The sequence below is a fragment of the Ambystoma mexicanum genome, chromosome 9, assembly GCF_040938575.1.
Source record: "Ambystoma mexicanum isolate Mex_15411 chromosome 9, UKY_AmexF1_1, whole genome shotgun sequence".
Lineage (NCBI taxonomy): Eukaryota > Metazoa > Chordata > Amphibia > Caudata > Ambystomatidae > Ambystoma > Ambystoma mexicanum.
In genome coordinates, this window is record NC_090931.1 from 734,323,343 (window position 1) to 734,340,388 (window position 17,046).

General features: G+C 40.5%; 1 protein-coding gene across 1 annotated transcript in view; it reads right to left on the minus strand.

The window, feature by feature from the left end:
• Positions 1-9,000: 9,000 nt before the first annotated feature.
• LOC138488557 (ferroportin-like) overlaps positions 9,001-17,046 on the minus strand; it is a 65,255-nt gene continuing 57,209 nt past the window's right edge. Inside the window, exons 7-8 of the mRNA XM_069615631.1 lie at positions 15,690-16,358; positions 9,001-10,349 (exon numbers count right to left, since the gene is read on the minus strand). Of these exons, the coding sequence (XP_069471732.1) occupies positions 10,024-10,349; positions 15,690-16,358 (995 nt within the window). The 3' untranslated portion in view covers positions 9,001-10,023. The remainder of the gene's footprint in view (positions 10,350-15,689; positions 16,359-17,046) is intronic.

Consider the following 17,046-nt stretch of genomic DNA (forward strand, 5'->3'; position numbering starts at 1 on the left):
GACCATAGTCGCTCTCTATTGATACTGTCAAATGCCTGTTGAAGATCAATGAAAGCCAGATAAGTTGTTACATTGTCTTTCAAAGCCTTAGCTTTCAAAAGGTTTAACAAGAACAGGTTTAGAGATGTCCCCACCCCGCTTATAAAGGCGGATTGTCTTTCATCTAGGATGTTGATTCTTGTGGCCCATTTTTTTAGGTTCATTAATAGGATGGCCGCAAAGAGTTTCCCAATAGAGTCTAACAAGGCTATTGGCCTATAATTTTTGGGGTTAGATCGATCCCCTTTTTTGAAAATGGGAACTATATACGCCTCCGTCCATGATGTTGGAATTTGCTTTTTTTTTGCTATTCTTTTGAAAAGGGCATAAATCAAATCAGTCCACTCTTCGCAGTTCTCTTTTAGTTTTTTGTTGGAAATGCCATCCGGACCGGTTGCCCTGGAGCTGCTGAGCTTTTTAATAAGCATCCGTATATCTTCTTTGTCGAACTCAAAATCCCATGCTGAACTCGTATTACTTTTTTCTGCTGGTGTACCCATGGTTTTCCCCTTAAACAATTCATTATAGTGCCGATACCAGTCTTCCTCTGAGACTTGATTTACACCAATTGCCGACTGATTTAGATCTCTATTATTAATTAAATCCCAGGTACTTCGTGAGTTGTTGGTAGATAGTGCCGCCAGCATTTTTTCCGCGTCTCTTTGAGTTCTTAAGAAGCGGGTCGAGCGCAGCCAGTTTTTATAGGTTTGCCGGCATTTCCGCAGGAGAGTCTCTTTCACCGGGGAATTTTCTTTTTTAATACGTTTAAGTTCTGCTCTAAATTGCTTCCTTTTAGTGACCACAGAATCATCGTACGCATGTTTTCTTTCAGTTTTATTCACTTTTGCTGGATCATACTTAACCACAAAAGCTTCCAGGAGCCATTTATATTCTACTGTTTCATCGCCTTTATTACCTGCTTCTTTAAAGTCTTTTACCAGCTTCGGTATAACTTGATTTCTAAGTCTCAGTCGGTTTCTTCCCCAGGATACTTCTGTTTCCTTCCATTTTTTCATCGATGGAGGTAATGTAGTATTCCATGCTAGTTCAGTTCTCAAGAGGCTGTGATCGCTATTTGCTTGTTTGATTATTGTAAATGTTTTGATCCAGGGTAGCGTGTTGTTTCCGACAAAGCAGTAATCTAAACAGGCCCCTGTTTTACCGCTATGCCATGTATTCGCACCCATTAGATCACCTTGCGTCTGACTGTTTAACATCCTCATATCACGAGTGGACATTTCCTTTGTCCAGAGACTTTCTTTACCTCGTAGATTTTCTATATCTCTTATTTTACCATTCTTGTCAAGGAGTTTGATATTCAGATCCCCGTTCAGTAAAATTAGCCGTTCTTTGTCTTCCATCATAGATTTATCTATTGCATTCATGATGGTTTTTAGATAATTTTCCTGGTTCGGCATGTTTTCACTCCAATAGGTATTGATTAGAGTCATCGTCGCCATTTTTTTCTTTTGTTGTTTATTTCTCATGTTCTCAAAATTCTCCTTAGTGTCATCTTTTAGGTTGATTGTTAATATCTGCACATAGGGATTTGGGATCACATGTTCCAAAACTTGTAGTGACGAGTCCAATTTCTTTAATACCATGAGGCCTGCATAAGGTCTACCTCTAGGGCCTTTCTTAGCCGGATTAAAGTAGACTTCATAGCCTTCACATATAGGTGCTTCTCGCAGCCACGACTCCTGGATCGAAATTAGATCGTAGGCAGCCAGGAAATCACTTTCCTTAGAAAATAAGTGTTGAAAGCCTCGGGTATTCCATGAGGCACAAGAGACCGATCTTTGCCGGGCCTCCTCACTCTATTGCTTCTTCTTAGTGGTGCTCGTGTTCTTTGGTTCAGGCCGCTCATTCGCTTTCAGGCCTTTTTTGTTCAACGTAGAATTACCCTTCTTTGGGTTATCCGAGTTGTCCACCGTAAATCTCAGGTTTTTCAAATTCTCATCTGAGAACTTCCTCAAGGTGGCATTTACTTCCTGAGATTTAGTATCACTCTTTATTTCCACCAACTTCACTTTGTCACTTAGTTTTCTGGACCTTTTCCCCAATTCCTCCATATCACGTCCTTTATTATTATAGACCTTCACCATATATTTTTTATTATTGCCGTCCTCCCTCTCCACTTCCCTGGGTCTCCCTTTGCCCCTTGTTGTTTCTTTTGGGTTCTTCAGTTGACTACTGCAATCTACGTCCTCCAGTCGATAGCCCTTTAGTTTAAGGCAATCTTCTGCCTTTAGGAATTTTTGTTTTACTTCCTTTGAGACGAGATGTAATATTACTTGATCCATCCTTCCTTCTTTTGGGAATTCCACAATTCTTATATCGTCAGCTGAAATCGCTCTGAGCGCTGGAGTTTGTTTGCATAGAGACATCACGTGGCATCTATTCAAAAGAGCCTTCCTCGGCCCCTTCGATGTAGTTCCCAGTTTCACAAGGTGGTCTTTGGTGGAGGGTGTTTGCTTATCAGTTAATGACTTTCTACTGGTCTTACTGCCCATACGATCTTTTTCTCTACTGTGACTTCTTTGTTTTAGATTATGCTTCCTTGGTTCAAAGTGGACGGTTTTTCCCTTATGAGCCAACTCTCTCCTTTTTTCTTCTAGTGTTTTAAACCTCGAATATTCTATTTCCATGTCATGATCATACCAAGGCGAAATCATACTTTTTTCTGTTTCTTCCCTAGGTTTACTAGATCGATCCTTTTTCTCAGTCCGCTTGTCCTTCAAGTGGCAGTTCAACTCGTCCCTATCCCAGTTGTCAATTGTTTTCCATTCTGACGGCGTGATGTTTCCCCACCCCTCTTCATCACTGCTATTTGAGAGAAGTTCGATTAAATCGCTCAGAACGGCTGATTGTTCCAAGTCCTCCATTTTTTCATCTACTGATCCCACAGATGTTTTCGACGCAATTTCCCCCTCGGCTTCTATGCAATCCAAGACACCCATCACGAGTTCTCTTCTTGGCTTCTTGGTACACTGTGGGTTTTCCCTTCTTGGTGGTGTTCTTAGATTCCTCAGGAAAGCTCTTGATCCATTCACCTTTCGTTTAAGTATTTCGTTTTTGGTTTTTTTCCCCTTTTCTTTGAAATTATTTGCAGGCAAGGTTTCAGGTTGGTGTTCCTTGGATTTATTATCCGTACCTGCAAAGATAGCAAAGTTCAATTGCTCTTTTATGGGTGGCTTGTCTTGTTTTTGGCCCTCCTTACTGCTCGGGGAGATGAGAATTACATCTCCACATCGCTGTTCTGGTTCGATGGGCTTAGTAGCTTTTCCTTGTTTCAATTTCATTGGCCCGTTACCTCGGTTTGGCTGTTCTACAACTTGCTGGTCCAATTTACTTTGTTTGTGCTGGGATCTCATCCATTTACAGTCTTCTAATACTGCTTCCATAAGGAGTGATTTATCACTAGCGTCCCTTCTGGCCAAGTCACCCAGACGATTTTGCCAAGTCTGAGTTTGTTCTGCTTCTTTATCTACTCTTGAGTTTAAATTCTGTAGAGAGAGGCCCGTTTGCCGATTTGTTTCCTTAATTTGCAGGATCGTCGTGGTTACCTCTTGGACTGAATCTTTAATGACTTCATATAGTTTCAGAAAGGGAGCCAGCGAAATATTCAATGAGGTCATCACCACTTTTTGAATATGTTCACTGTCCTTAGTTCTCTCGATTGCACAGGCCTCACTGATAAGTTGTATTATTTGATCTTTTTGAAGGAAAGCTGGCGGTGTCATTATCTCATCCATTATCGAGGTCTGTGTCATTTCCGATGCCCTATTGTGATTGTTGGCCATTTGTTGTCCCTTAGGGTCTTGATGTCTCTTATCTGAAATGGATTTGATTTTCTCGAAGTTGGTCTCTAGCAGTTGATTGATGGGTGACTGGGAGTTCAAAGTAGTCTTCGCGTCATCCATCATACAGGGTCCCCCTTTGGTTTGATCCCTGTCCAAAGCAGCCATCCTCTCATTTATTAGGGAAAAGCTTCTCCTTTTTTCCCTTTCGATTTTCCCCGTCAGTATCATGATATCATGCTTGATTTTATTTGCCAGGCTTAAGTTAGTCAATTTTATAGGTGATTGCATCAAGTTTCTGCTAGTCTCTGGAGAACCTGGGGGGGTCATCCCTTCCGTTTCCATTGGACCTTGCTTAACTAGGCAATTTTGTGGAGGGTAGTTCTCATTGCAAACGGGCACTTCAAATGATAACTTTTCAAAGTGCCCGTATGTACAACCACTCTCGGTGACTTTTTTTCGTTTTGGGTCTTGGTGGACTACCTGGTTTCCCTCTTGTGTTTTCTGAATGCTTTTGACCTTAGTTAAAGGAGCATAGTTATCTTCTCTATAGGGTTGAAAAATGTCAAAAGTTTCTAAATTTGACCCCCTTTGGTTCAGTAGTGATATTTTCCCCTCCTTGACAGTTGTAGGATCGACGATGGCTTTTTCCCATTGGGCCATTTCATGGTCTTCCCAGTGACCTCCAAGGTCCTCTAACACTTGAGGATCCTTGCTCATGTAATTAGATGTTTCCCTCTCCACCTCCAGGATATTTGCTGTTTCTCTCGGTAGTTTAGGGGAGGTACTTATACATGGCTTTTCCCCAAACTCTTGTGAGCCTTCCATACTTACCTCAAGTTCAATGCCTGTTTGATTAGATCTTTGTATCGGGTTTTCACCTAGTTCGTCCGAAGAGCGGGTCTCTTCACTAGGAGACCCCAGTATCGCCTCTCTCACCTCTAGGTTACTTTCAGGAATCTGTCCTTCGATTATTTCCTCAAGACCCACATTGTCTAGATTATCCCAAGTCTCCCCTGGTCGATCTTCCAGTGGGAGATGGGACTCAGCTGGGTTCATAGTATACTCATTAGGAGGAATGCCCCCCTCACAATGGTGGTTTCCATCTGGCTCCCCACTAAGGTGCGAACATCCCTTTACCTGATCTAATGATCTTTTGAGTTTTGTTGGTTGAGCTTGACCTCCGATTGTCTGGGGTATTGGCTCATCAAGTGAAGGAACCGTACAGGCCATTGGTTGAGTCGGCGTATTTGGTATAACTGCTCAGTATGTTCAAACCCATATCTGGCCTCCTTGTCGCATGTTCTTTTTCATTCCTTCACAGGGTTAGTGCACATGCTGAGACCCTCATCCAAGCCCGACAGTCTCCCTTCAAGTCGGTTAACAGCTCATATGGCACAGGTCGCAGGTGAGTGTAAAATCAGTGACCCAAAATGGAATGATACTTACAACTGAACCTTCAGGAGAAAGCTTGCGTTTGGTCGACCTGCTTTGGGTAGTTGGGAGGACTTTAGTAGCCGTAGCTTTTAAAGTGATTTGCAGGAGTCCAGAAGAAAAGCAATACGTTTTATTTATATGTAAATAATGTAATTGTTTTCATTAGTTTGGGCTATTTGGTGTCAAGCCGAGACTATTGCATTAGAATACAGTTATGGAGAAATGGCAAATGAGGGACGCAAAGCTTGATGGTGTTGTTTGGTTATTTGCCGACCCATTGACTGCCCATGGCAATGCTAATCCCTATGGCGATTCCCACCCAGTTGCTGCCCAAAGCACCTCCTCATGAGAACACTTTCAGGTCGCTTTAATGAATCCTTACCATCAAACTTTGCACGCAAAGTGCCTGCCAGTGTTTTTTCAAAGCAGTCTTCTCAAAGTTAATGACTTCATTGGAGTTGCAACCCTCCTCCACTTCCCCTTACTGGTGTAATAAAAATACCAACCACGTCTGCCTTCAGCCACTCCTTTTATAAACACTATGCGTGTCCTGAACTGAAGTCCTGTTAAAAACAAGCATTGGCATAGCCAACAGTTTTGGCTTGTGTATAAGTGTTAGGCCTTTTCCAGGTTCTGCTATTAGATGGCCTGGTACTCACACCCTTTTGCACCTGCAACCATCGATACACACATAATACCACTACAGCAGTCCCTGTCAAGAGCCTCTCCCATGCCTATAAAAAAGCCCAAACCATTGGCATTGCCAATGCTTGTTTTTGAATTGGCCATCAAATCCCGTGGTACAGACGCAATGTGCAAATTCATTTAATTTCTGTTCCCACGTAGAACCGCACCAGTGCAAAACTCACTGAAATGATACAAATGTGCTCTGGTGCCATCTTTTCAGAGGCACACAAATGGCACTGCCATGGCACAAAGCATCTCTAATTACAACAGACATAATGCACAGAAATCACACCCCACCATGCAAAACGGGCCTTACTTATTATTATTATTATTATTATTATTATTATTATTATTATTATTATTATTATTATTATTATTACACAATTTCATAAAATAGTGAAATAGGCTGATGCCCCCTGAGCACCATTCTGAACCGCTGCCCCGGCTACCAAAACCTACCTCTGCTCGTAGCATAGACCCAGACTGCAAAAATAAGGATTAATTGCCCCACATCAATATATTTGATGTATAGCAATAATGAACTTATTTAGAAAAGTGCCACTCAGGGAGTAAACCCGTGCCTTTTAAGAAGTGATTTTTTCTTTGTTTCTAAATGTGTTAGTGAACATAGGACATGTGAAATGTGTGCTGTTTCAGTATTCATGTGTGAAGTATGCATATAGACTTGATAGTGGCTAAGGTTTGCGGTTGGTAGCATAGGCCTTAACTTAAATACATTCCATTTGATCCTCTTTAATAATTTGTTAAGGAAAATGTGATACAAATGTATCCATATAGGTATTGTTGGTTTTCTGATTTTTAGGATTACTGAAAATGCAATTTCACATAGACTACTTTTACAATTGACCCTCCATAGCTGTGCAGACATTTAAGGTCTGTAGTCATTCATGAGGAATTGTATGTTTTTAGTCAATTAGTGGCTTAATTTCTTTGCCAATCATTCTCAAAAAAACATAAAATCCCATTCATTATAGAAAGAATATTTGAATTTTACCATAATGGCCAGGCTACTTCCCTCCCTGCACGCCAGACTAAGTACATTTATTATTTCTTTAATTTCTAGGTTATTGAAAACCATGATCGGGTATGGTCAGGACAACACATTATTTCTCTAGTATGCTTAAACAGTTTTTTTTTTTATTGGATAGGCATTTGAAGGATGGCTATTTATTACTTATGGTCAATTCAAATCACTGTAAACAAGCTTTCTGTATCTTGTTATATAACAAACATTGAGAAAACGGAGATGGAGAAGGTCAAAACCCACTGTCCAATAAATAAATGTATTAGTGATTTGCATTTAGTGTTCAAACAACTTTTGAGCTCCCTGAATTTGCATTGAGGAAATTAAACTGTAGTATGTTTGTGCATTTGAAGGCAGGTGAAGTTTACTGGGGAGGTGAGAGGAAACTGATGAACAAAACACAGTTCCCAAGCATAGGGAACTCCCATCTCCTGCATGCTATATAAGATACATTCTTAGCTTGTATACAGGACTTAGGAAAGTATGGAACACAATATTTCAATTCTTTTTCTTGAGTTTGATCAATTTAATTCAATGCATAAAACAAAACTCTGTAATGCTTATTACTTGTAGTATAGCTCAACACGTTTCTGGACTACGGTCCCTTCATCAGGAGCACAAACATAGATAATCTGCCTTCAGTGTTGTAGACCACTCATATCTGAGAAGATATCAATAAAATGGGAGAATAATTCTCTTGTTGATACAGAACCAGTCACAAGGGCCTTAATTTAAGCGATAGTAATCTCTTCTTGATGAAATGAAGAGATGACGACTCTTGATCTCCAATTGTCCTCTGATTCAGGACACATTCTAATCAGGAAGAATCCTAATGCTACATTATCTCAAGCCGCCATCAGACAGGAGGAACGCCATCCTTGTGACTGGTTCTGTACCAACAAGAGAGTTATTCTTCCATTTTATTGTTCTCTTCTCAGATATGAGTGGTCTACACCACCGAAGGCAGCCTTGATTTCCCATTGTATTGGTCTCTTCTCAGATATGAGCGGTCGACAACACTGAAGGCAGATTATCTATGTTTGTGCTCCTGATTAAGGTACTGTAGTCCCAAAACACGTTGAGCTATACTACAAGCAAGGTTTATAGTCAATAAGTCTAAATCAATAAAGTCGAAAGTCATAAAGTGGAAAAAAAATGTCGAAAACAAAAAAATCGAATTTCTTTTTTATTACATTTTTTATTCGAAATGGGGGGGTTCCCCCCAATGCCCCCTTTTTTACCCCTTTTTTTTACTCGCGGAACCCAAAAAAAACATATAAATAAAAAAATAAGATATTACATTTTTTTGTTTTCGACATTTTTTTTTCCGACATTATTGTAATTCGACTTTATTAATTCGATATTATGACTGCACACTTACAAGCAATGAATAATATGGAGTTATATTTTATGTATTGAATTAAATTGATCAAACTCAAGAAAAATAATTGAAATATTTTGTTATATACCTTCCGAAGTCTTTTATACAAGCTAAGAATGTATCCTTAAATGTTTGGCAGTATCTACCATGTATAAAGTGCCGGGGATGGGAGTTCCCTATCCTTGGGAACATTGTTTTGTTCATTAAATTGTCAAGCTATGTGCCAGGATTATTTGTTTCTCCCCTGCACCTGAAGTGTTTTTCTCTCATTTAACTACTTGATTCATTACCATTATTTATTTTATGTTGACATAGGTTTGCAGTGTGAGACTCTGTTAATCTGTCAGAGGAAACTGAAACACAGGGTATTAAATGGATTCCTGTCGCGTAGTAGATCGCTGGAATTTCAGAATGTTCAATACATTTGGGGGACTAGTTCCAGGGCTTGACCCGTAAAACCATCAAAATAATATTACAGATATCTTGAAAACTTTGTTGACTTTTAGCATTGGTTAGGATGGACATCCCAGCTCAGGGTTAGACAAAGAAGCAAATTGAATTCCGGTTCTTGGGTACAAACAGGCGACCAATGTGGTTCTGGGGAATTCACCTAAAGATAAAGTATTTTTAATTTGTATCACAATTGAACCATGTAGAAGCAAGAACACAGACACATTTTGAACGCCATGACACTGTTCCTTCGGACAACTACAGTCGAATTAGTGCTGAGTGTGCATTGTTCTTCGTTAATGTACCAACTCACAGATTTGAAAGGCCAAAGGTTACATGCAATTTGCACAGTAACACATACAAGTTGGGTCTGTAACAGACAATCATTTTTGAAGGTCCTCCAGTGATGTTGAATGTATGCAACCAGCAGTTCATTGTACCACACGCTCATAATGAAAGACATACAAAATAAATAAAATGTCTACCAAAGGACGTCAAATGAGCGTTTTTCACAAACAATTCCAATATCTCCCGTTTGTACACTGACACAGTCTAATCCTATTCACTGAATAGATGTAAATACATTTCTTTTGTTCATACAGTCTTATTAACTGCTTCGATGCGGCATGTCATGGATACTCAGTGCTCAGTGAGTACCTGTCTAAAGGGGAAATGCATAGTGCTAAATAGTGAGGTAGATACCATTTTACGACAAGGTGCAGTAAAGCAGCTCTTGACATTACCCTGAGCTCTAACTGAGAATATGCCTCAAAAGTTGCATTTCTCTAGCGCTGACACACATATTTTTAACATTTCTCATATGGTGTACATTTTGTATTTCATACAAATATTTACCCCTCCCACTCCCTGAGTGGAACAGTCGGTCGGACGTCCTATTGCTTGAGGGTATTGCATGCGCTCTATTATTGGGAAGTGCTTCATAGTGTACAGGGTTACTTTGGAGACATGATTATGTGGTCGTTTTATGGGCAATAAAGCCATTGTGTTATATTAAATTAAATATTCTGTCCATTGTCAAAATATATAAGCCTTTAGATAAATATAATGACACAATTAATCAAACCACACAACACTCATCCTCCCTATTCAGTTGATAAGGGACATTGAGAAATGGAGGAAAATAAGCAAATGCTTTCCTTCACAGAGAAAATCCCCAGTTGCCTTTATATGGCGGGTGACTCAGATGGCGGGCCACGCGCCTCCTCTGACGGTAGAATTGAATCCACAGAACAGCAATCACAGAGCTTCTTCCCGAGAGTCTTCAGAGCATATCGAAAGTACATCACGTGGCCCATGGCCACAAATGAGACTGACATCAGTACGAGCAGGCCAAACGACTCCGTGTTGGGCGCCATGATGACCATGACGAAGCGTAGCAGGTCGAGGAGATTGTTCATAGAGTTCTGGACGCCATTTATGATGCCTCGCTCTGACTCAATCACGTTTTCTTGAATGAGCTGTGTCACAGTTAAGTCAAAAGACCATAGACCTGCAACAAAAAAGTGTTTTCATGTTAGCTGTTTGGTACTGTGCTTTGGCACGGCAAAGGGAATTCAGGAGCAGGGCTCAGCTGTTTCAAGGATTGTTTCATTTTCCTCACTACAGTTTGTTGTAGTAAATGAAACGATGAGGCCTGTCATGGGAGGCACCTACACCATTCCACTCATCCCCCAAGCAAGCATTCCTTCTTTCCCACCTTTAACCTAAAAAGAATTTCACTGAACTTTTTTGTTTTCAAATTCTAAATAATTTCTTTGGAATCAAAACATAAATCGAGACGGGACACTCATTGAAGATCACATGCTTGAATATCGTGCTCACAGATTATCTATGGAAATGAGAAACAGAAAACTTGATCGTCTAGACAAATTTGTCACTGGTACCACTACACCCATACTGACCTGGTCGTAGGTCAAAAACAAGTCAATTATCGACTATGTTTACAGTTCGAGTGGAATTAATAAACGAGTAATGGAAATATTAAACACTCACACTCAACATAGTGACCATTAGATCTTGTCACATTCATGGAAGACCTTGGATGTGTCACCAGAAAGAATAAACATCCCACGAATGACCCTAAACACTGGAAAGAACCGACTAAAATATCACAACCAGATGCTCAGCAACTGCCCAAAATTTTCAGAGACACAGAAATGGAAGATCACGACAAACTGAATTATGGCTGGATACTCAATAGATTCAGACAAATCTCCACGCACAAACACATCCTACAACACCCTTCTCACTATGTTTACAGCAAATCCATAGCTGCAAAAAAGAAAGAAAGGAAAAAAGCTGTAAAACAAACTAAAAGTGATCCTCCCATAATAAGAAAAGCCAAGATTCGTGCTGCCAAACAAAAATTTCAAAATTGCCTAAAAACAGCCAAAATGATTCAAGAACAAGAGGATGCAGAAACTATGCTGGGAGTATTAAAAAGCCACAATACCTGGCGATTATGGGAGCTCCTAAATCCCTGAACGTCTTTGAAAGAAAAAATGATAGCTGACGTTCAAGAACCGGCTTGGGTAGCATATTTTGAAGAGCTATATAAGGAGAGACCTACAACTAAGATAGATCTGGGCACAACAAATGAAAAGAGATGGTCACTTTCATGGGAATCCACAGAGATACTAAACATAATCAAGAAACTCAATGTCTCACGAGCCCCTGGCCCTGGTGGCCTCTCTAATTCAATTATCCAAAAAAATCTGGAAATATGGGCTGCCTTTTGTACTGACATTTTTTAAATAATCAACCGCACGAATACTGTACCAGAGACATGGCAATTGGCCCTAATCCCTATTTACAAACAGGGCCCCGACAAAAGAACCGTCGAATTACCAACCTCTTGCTTTATTAGACCCATTATGGAACATTTGGCCAAACCTACTTTAAACAAAACTTAGCAACTGGTCCAAAATGCGGAAACGACAGGCGGTTAGACAAACCGGTTTTGTTAAACAAGTTGGGATGAGTGTCAACCTAATGATCCTGAACATGCTCAAACAAGAAGCAGTGAATGCCAAAATGCAAATATATGCCACTTTTGTTGACCTGCATCTAGCATTTGATAAAATAAATTGAGAGCTCCTGTGGGAGAAACTTAAGCAATGGGGCTGCCCGAGTGATATTCTTGAGCCCATAAAACTGTTATATTAAACACAAGAATCCAAGTTAGAATGACCACTGAAGGGCATGTAACAAGATGATACGAACTTGCCATGGTTTGAAGCAAGGCTGACCCCTGGTCGCAGCCCTATTTAATCTCTTCACCTCGGATTTTGAGGAGAACATCTATACCCCTCACATGAACCCTCCAAGACTCAATGCGACTGCTCTTCCATGTCTTATGTACGCCAACGACATTGTCATCCTGACAAAAACACCACGTGGTCTACAAATTGCATTAGATAAAATGCATTAATACATGGAAGCGAACGAACTTGCAATAAATGTCAAAAAGACAAAAATCATGTCTTTAACACAACAGCATCAAAGAAAAACATGCTTCCTATCTGCAGAAACAAAAACTTGAACAAGTCAAAATATACAAATATTTGGGCATATGGATCAATCAATCCCCAACAGAACAAAACTGGTCTCTACAGTTCAAATCCAAAGACAATTTGCTTGTGAGACAAGGCTTGATTCTACATAAGAAGTATGGCAAATTCTCAATCAAGCCAGTAATAGCCTTTTATAGGCAAAAGGTGACATCAATACTAGCCTATGGTGATGAAACAATGATAAACATTGATCAGACTATCTGGGAAAAAAATCGAGGGGCTTTTTTGGAGGAAAATCTTAGCTCTTCTCGAATACACTCCAATGCCACGGATAAGGTACGAGCTGGGACTCCAATCCCTCCACTCAATAATAACGTGGGATAAACTTGATTTATACTGAAAATTGCACAACGAAGATAACATACCGTCTCTGGACATATTGAGAACTAAACACATTAAGGCCAATGATTTTGTGTTGACAAAATGGAAAGAAACCATTAATAGGATCCACATTGGAAAAGACATCTCCATGGACATGTTAATAAATAGACCACAGAAAGCGAAAAACATCTTGCTAGGTTCGAGTGGATTGAGACACAACATCGCAAAAATCAGTATAAATTCAATCTAACCTGTGACGGCGAATCACGAGCCTTAAATCAATTGCCTCACTACCTTAATTTGTTCCCGGACCAGCAAATCCGAGATACATTTTTGAGACTCAGACTGAACTTACTCCCCACCCGAGAGATCACAGGGATAAGAAGTCTGAACAAGGAAATCAGTCAATCATGCAGATTATGCAAAAATGAGGAGTTAACTGAATCCATCTACCATATACTGATGGAATGCCAAACTCTAAACGACAAACGTCTTGCTTTCAGTGGAAACTACTCCAGTGCCCCGACGGAACTAGAAATATCTGAAAGATGGTTACAAAAATTGATGGGCAATAATAGAAGAATGATGACCGCTATTGTCCATTTTTGGAGAGACATTTCTGATGAAGGATATGGCCACACACTTTGAAATGGGGAAAGTATATGAAGTACATTTCTTTAATTCAATCATTTGAAATTTATCAATATGTGTTCATATAAGGTTTAAAATATAAACCATAAATATTTTAATTTTTTTAAAAAATCGCCAAATCTAAAACATATAAGCATATCAAATACACACCATTGTAACTAAATGAAAGTAGTAGAGAGGCAGTCAATTAGATAAGAAAATGAAACCAATGAAAAGATTAATGTGGCATTACCACCCGATCCGGGCGAGCTGGATCGGGTGTTAAGGCTGTTAGCCTACCAGGTTACCAAAGCAGCAACCCAGGTTGCTAAAAAACGAAACATTTTCTTTCGTTCAACGGAACAGCGCAAGTGTCCTGTTAAACGAAGGAAAATCTTTTCCCAAGATGGCCGCCATGGAAAGGGAAGGCAAGGCTCCGTACGGAGCCCCTCTTCCCTTTCCATGGCAGCCAACCGGAGTGCTCAAGACGGCGGGGAGCAGCAGTGGGGAGGAAGCCTGCGTGTTCCGTAGATCAGAGATTTCAGCCCGCGTTTTGCAGAATCTGATTGGCTGCACTCCCAGCGTTAATATGTATTAGTTAACCTCTACATTATTTCTTTGAAGTGCATCATGCACTGCTGCATCATCATTAACAAGTTTTAGAAGTGCTTTCTTCTGTTAATTTAGAGACTTAAACATTCTTTGAATTATTTGCTAAATCCAAATATTGGGTACTTTTTAATGGTGAACATTACATTTGCTGTGTCTGTGGTTTCCAAATCAAGAATACCCCACACTGGGTTATAACCCTGATTTAAGTCTACTGGATAACAAGACGGACAGGGAAAAGCAACCTGATCAAGGTAATAAAAGTTGCCCTTACTTGGAGCTCTGCTTTGTAGTTGTAGCTTTGGGATTGTTTGAACTAGAACCTAGGGAACCACATAGGGAACAGCAATAGTGAAACTAAGAAGCATGACTCCCAATGGATCATGATTGATAAAAGAATATCAAGCTGGACATCACAACCCTACAGCAAGAAACGTTCCTACCTACGGTGCACATGATCCATCGTAGATGGTATGCAATTTAGCATCTCTTGGAAAGGTTACATCCATGATCCGTGAGCTGGCCGCCAAAAAGGTCTCATGGAAAGGGGGGCATCTGGGCTACTCATAATGAATTCAGTAGCCATTACTCCAGTGACAGAGCAAATGGGGAAATTGCCCAAATTGTTCTTTGCAAACACTTACTCTCAGCCTGTGAGCCAGCACCTCTATGATTCATCAGCTTGGGAATGGAGAGCTGTTTGAGCATAGTGTGAAAGCAAGGGGAGGGCCATCATGTCCAGCCTTTAAAGGTTTCTGGGCAGATTTATATCATCAGGCCTATCGGGCAACATGCCCTTATGCTACTAGCTGCAGAGAGACTTGTGCTTCTGAATCTACTAGTAAGCACTGTCTTGTGTACTCCTAGGGCCTTTTCTAAAGCTGCCCATCGAGTCTTGATTTTTGACCGCAAACTCACTGTTTTCTTCTTATTCAAAAAGTCCCTGGAGAAATATTTTGCATGCAGGTTTACTCCTTCAGACCGTCTTCTTATCAGGCGACCTCGGCAGGATGCTTATATCACTATATGCTTCTTACTTTTAGAGGTATTTCTATCAATATGTTGTATAGCAACTTTTCTGTTACTCCATATAGGTCCTGCATGTTTATCGTATTTATGACTGTTTCCTTTTTGATGCCACTGTTGTATGTTCTTTTTTTGATCTACGCCACCATCACCTGACTTACTCACAACCCACTTCCCGCTGCATAGTGTAAAGGTCCCACACCCAGGACTTCCTTCATCATCTGATACTCCCTCCATGTAAGCTATTTCTGCTCAAAATCCCATCATAACAGTCTAAATAAATAAAGAAGTGCAATATATATAGCCGTGGTCTCATTTTGGATCAAATTCTTCCCGAAACAGGTTCAGTAGACTTATGACAAAACCAGCAAAAAACAAGGACGAAGAACCAGTAACAGATAAGTGGATTGTCTTAAGTCTACTCGACCTGTTTCAGGAAGAATTTGATCCAAAATGAGACCACGGCTATATATTTTGCACTTCTTTATTAAAGACAAAGACAGTCTCCCTCACCGGGAAATGAAAAGACCACATTTTTTGAAGGGGAAATCTAATGTGCCCCTCTTCTTTTTGTAAAAATTGTAAACCAATGAAATCAAATATTTTTTTTAAAAAGTGCAATATATATATTGATAAAAGGCAAAACAGTTGAACAGAAAATGAGCACTTACCAGCTCTAGCTGAAATTATTCCGGCAAACAATAGGCCAACCGATAAGTAGGGGAGATAGTTGAGAGTCAGCCCACTGTCTCCGTTGGCAGGACTAAAGCTGCTTATCGAGCTGCCTGTACCCATCGTGACGTTAACATCTGACATTCCGTCAAGAGGAACAGCTGGTGACGATGTGCTTTCTAAGGACTTGACACTGGCGTTGTCACCCAGATGCAGAAAGGATGCATCCAAAGGGTGTGCAGGAAGGAACACGGACACCACACATAACATCAAGCTACAGAGTTGCGCTATTCCAGAAATAAAGCCTGTCCGAACAAGTCCACATCTACGTTGCAGCCAGGTGAAGGCCACGGTACCCAAGATTCCAATCACGGCAGAGAGCCCCATCAGAATACTAAGCACAGAGCTGCTCAAGCCCTGATTGTACGCGTAGCCAGTGGTGATGGAATCAAAGCCTAGTACCGTCATGTAGAGGAATGCAAGGCCCATTCCCGCCAGGAAGATGGGCTGCTTATAGTAGGACACCCATGCATTGCGGAATGTACGCAAAGGCTTGACGAAGGGGTCACAGCAGCTGGATTCTTCCATTTTCTGGGGCTTAAGGGTTTTCAGAGACTTCTCATCAATCAAGCGACCATTTTCAGAGGCCATTACATCTGGACGTGGATCTGCAAGGCAACATCAATAATCAGGATTCATATTCCAGCTATAGGTATTCAACTGACACCTGATGTTTTCAACAGGACATACATACAAGATTGCATGATATTTGGTACTTTTTGAGCTTACAATAGGCCCTCTAGTCTGAATTTCATACATGGCAAATTTTGTTCTGATTTTGCTGAAAAAACAGCAGGTTTAAGCATTTATTTGTTAATTTTAGGTTTCAATGGAGTCCTCATATTCCTATTTGCGGGCCCGTTATTAGCTCCTTCCCCATTCCCATTGAGCCCTATGGGGGCTCGAATGGGAATGGGGAATGGTTCTCAGAATGGGGACTTACCGGGTCCAAGGTTGGAATGACCCGGTAAGTCCCCATTCCGACATCCCAGACCCAGAAACGGTTTTGGAGGCAGTCATGGTGCTAACAGCACCATGGCTGCCCCCAAACTCGTAATGAGGCCCATTGTCATCTTCTTTAATACCGGGAAGGCCTCTTCCTTAAACCAAACATAGGAAATCTTCCATTTGCTGATGCATACGATCATTGTAGAATCGGTTTGGATTAGGAAAAGTAGTGTGTAATGTGTTGCAGAAAAATAAGCTTGAAAAAGCATTTTCATTTTGTGCTTTTAATAACATGCATATTCTTGCTGACATGTGTTAAAATTCAGCCGTGCACACATAAAACTTTCT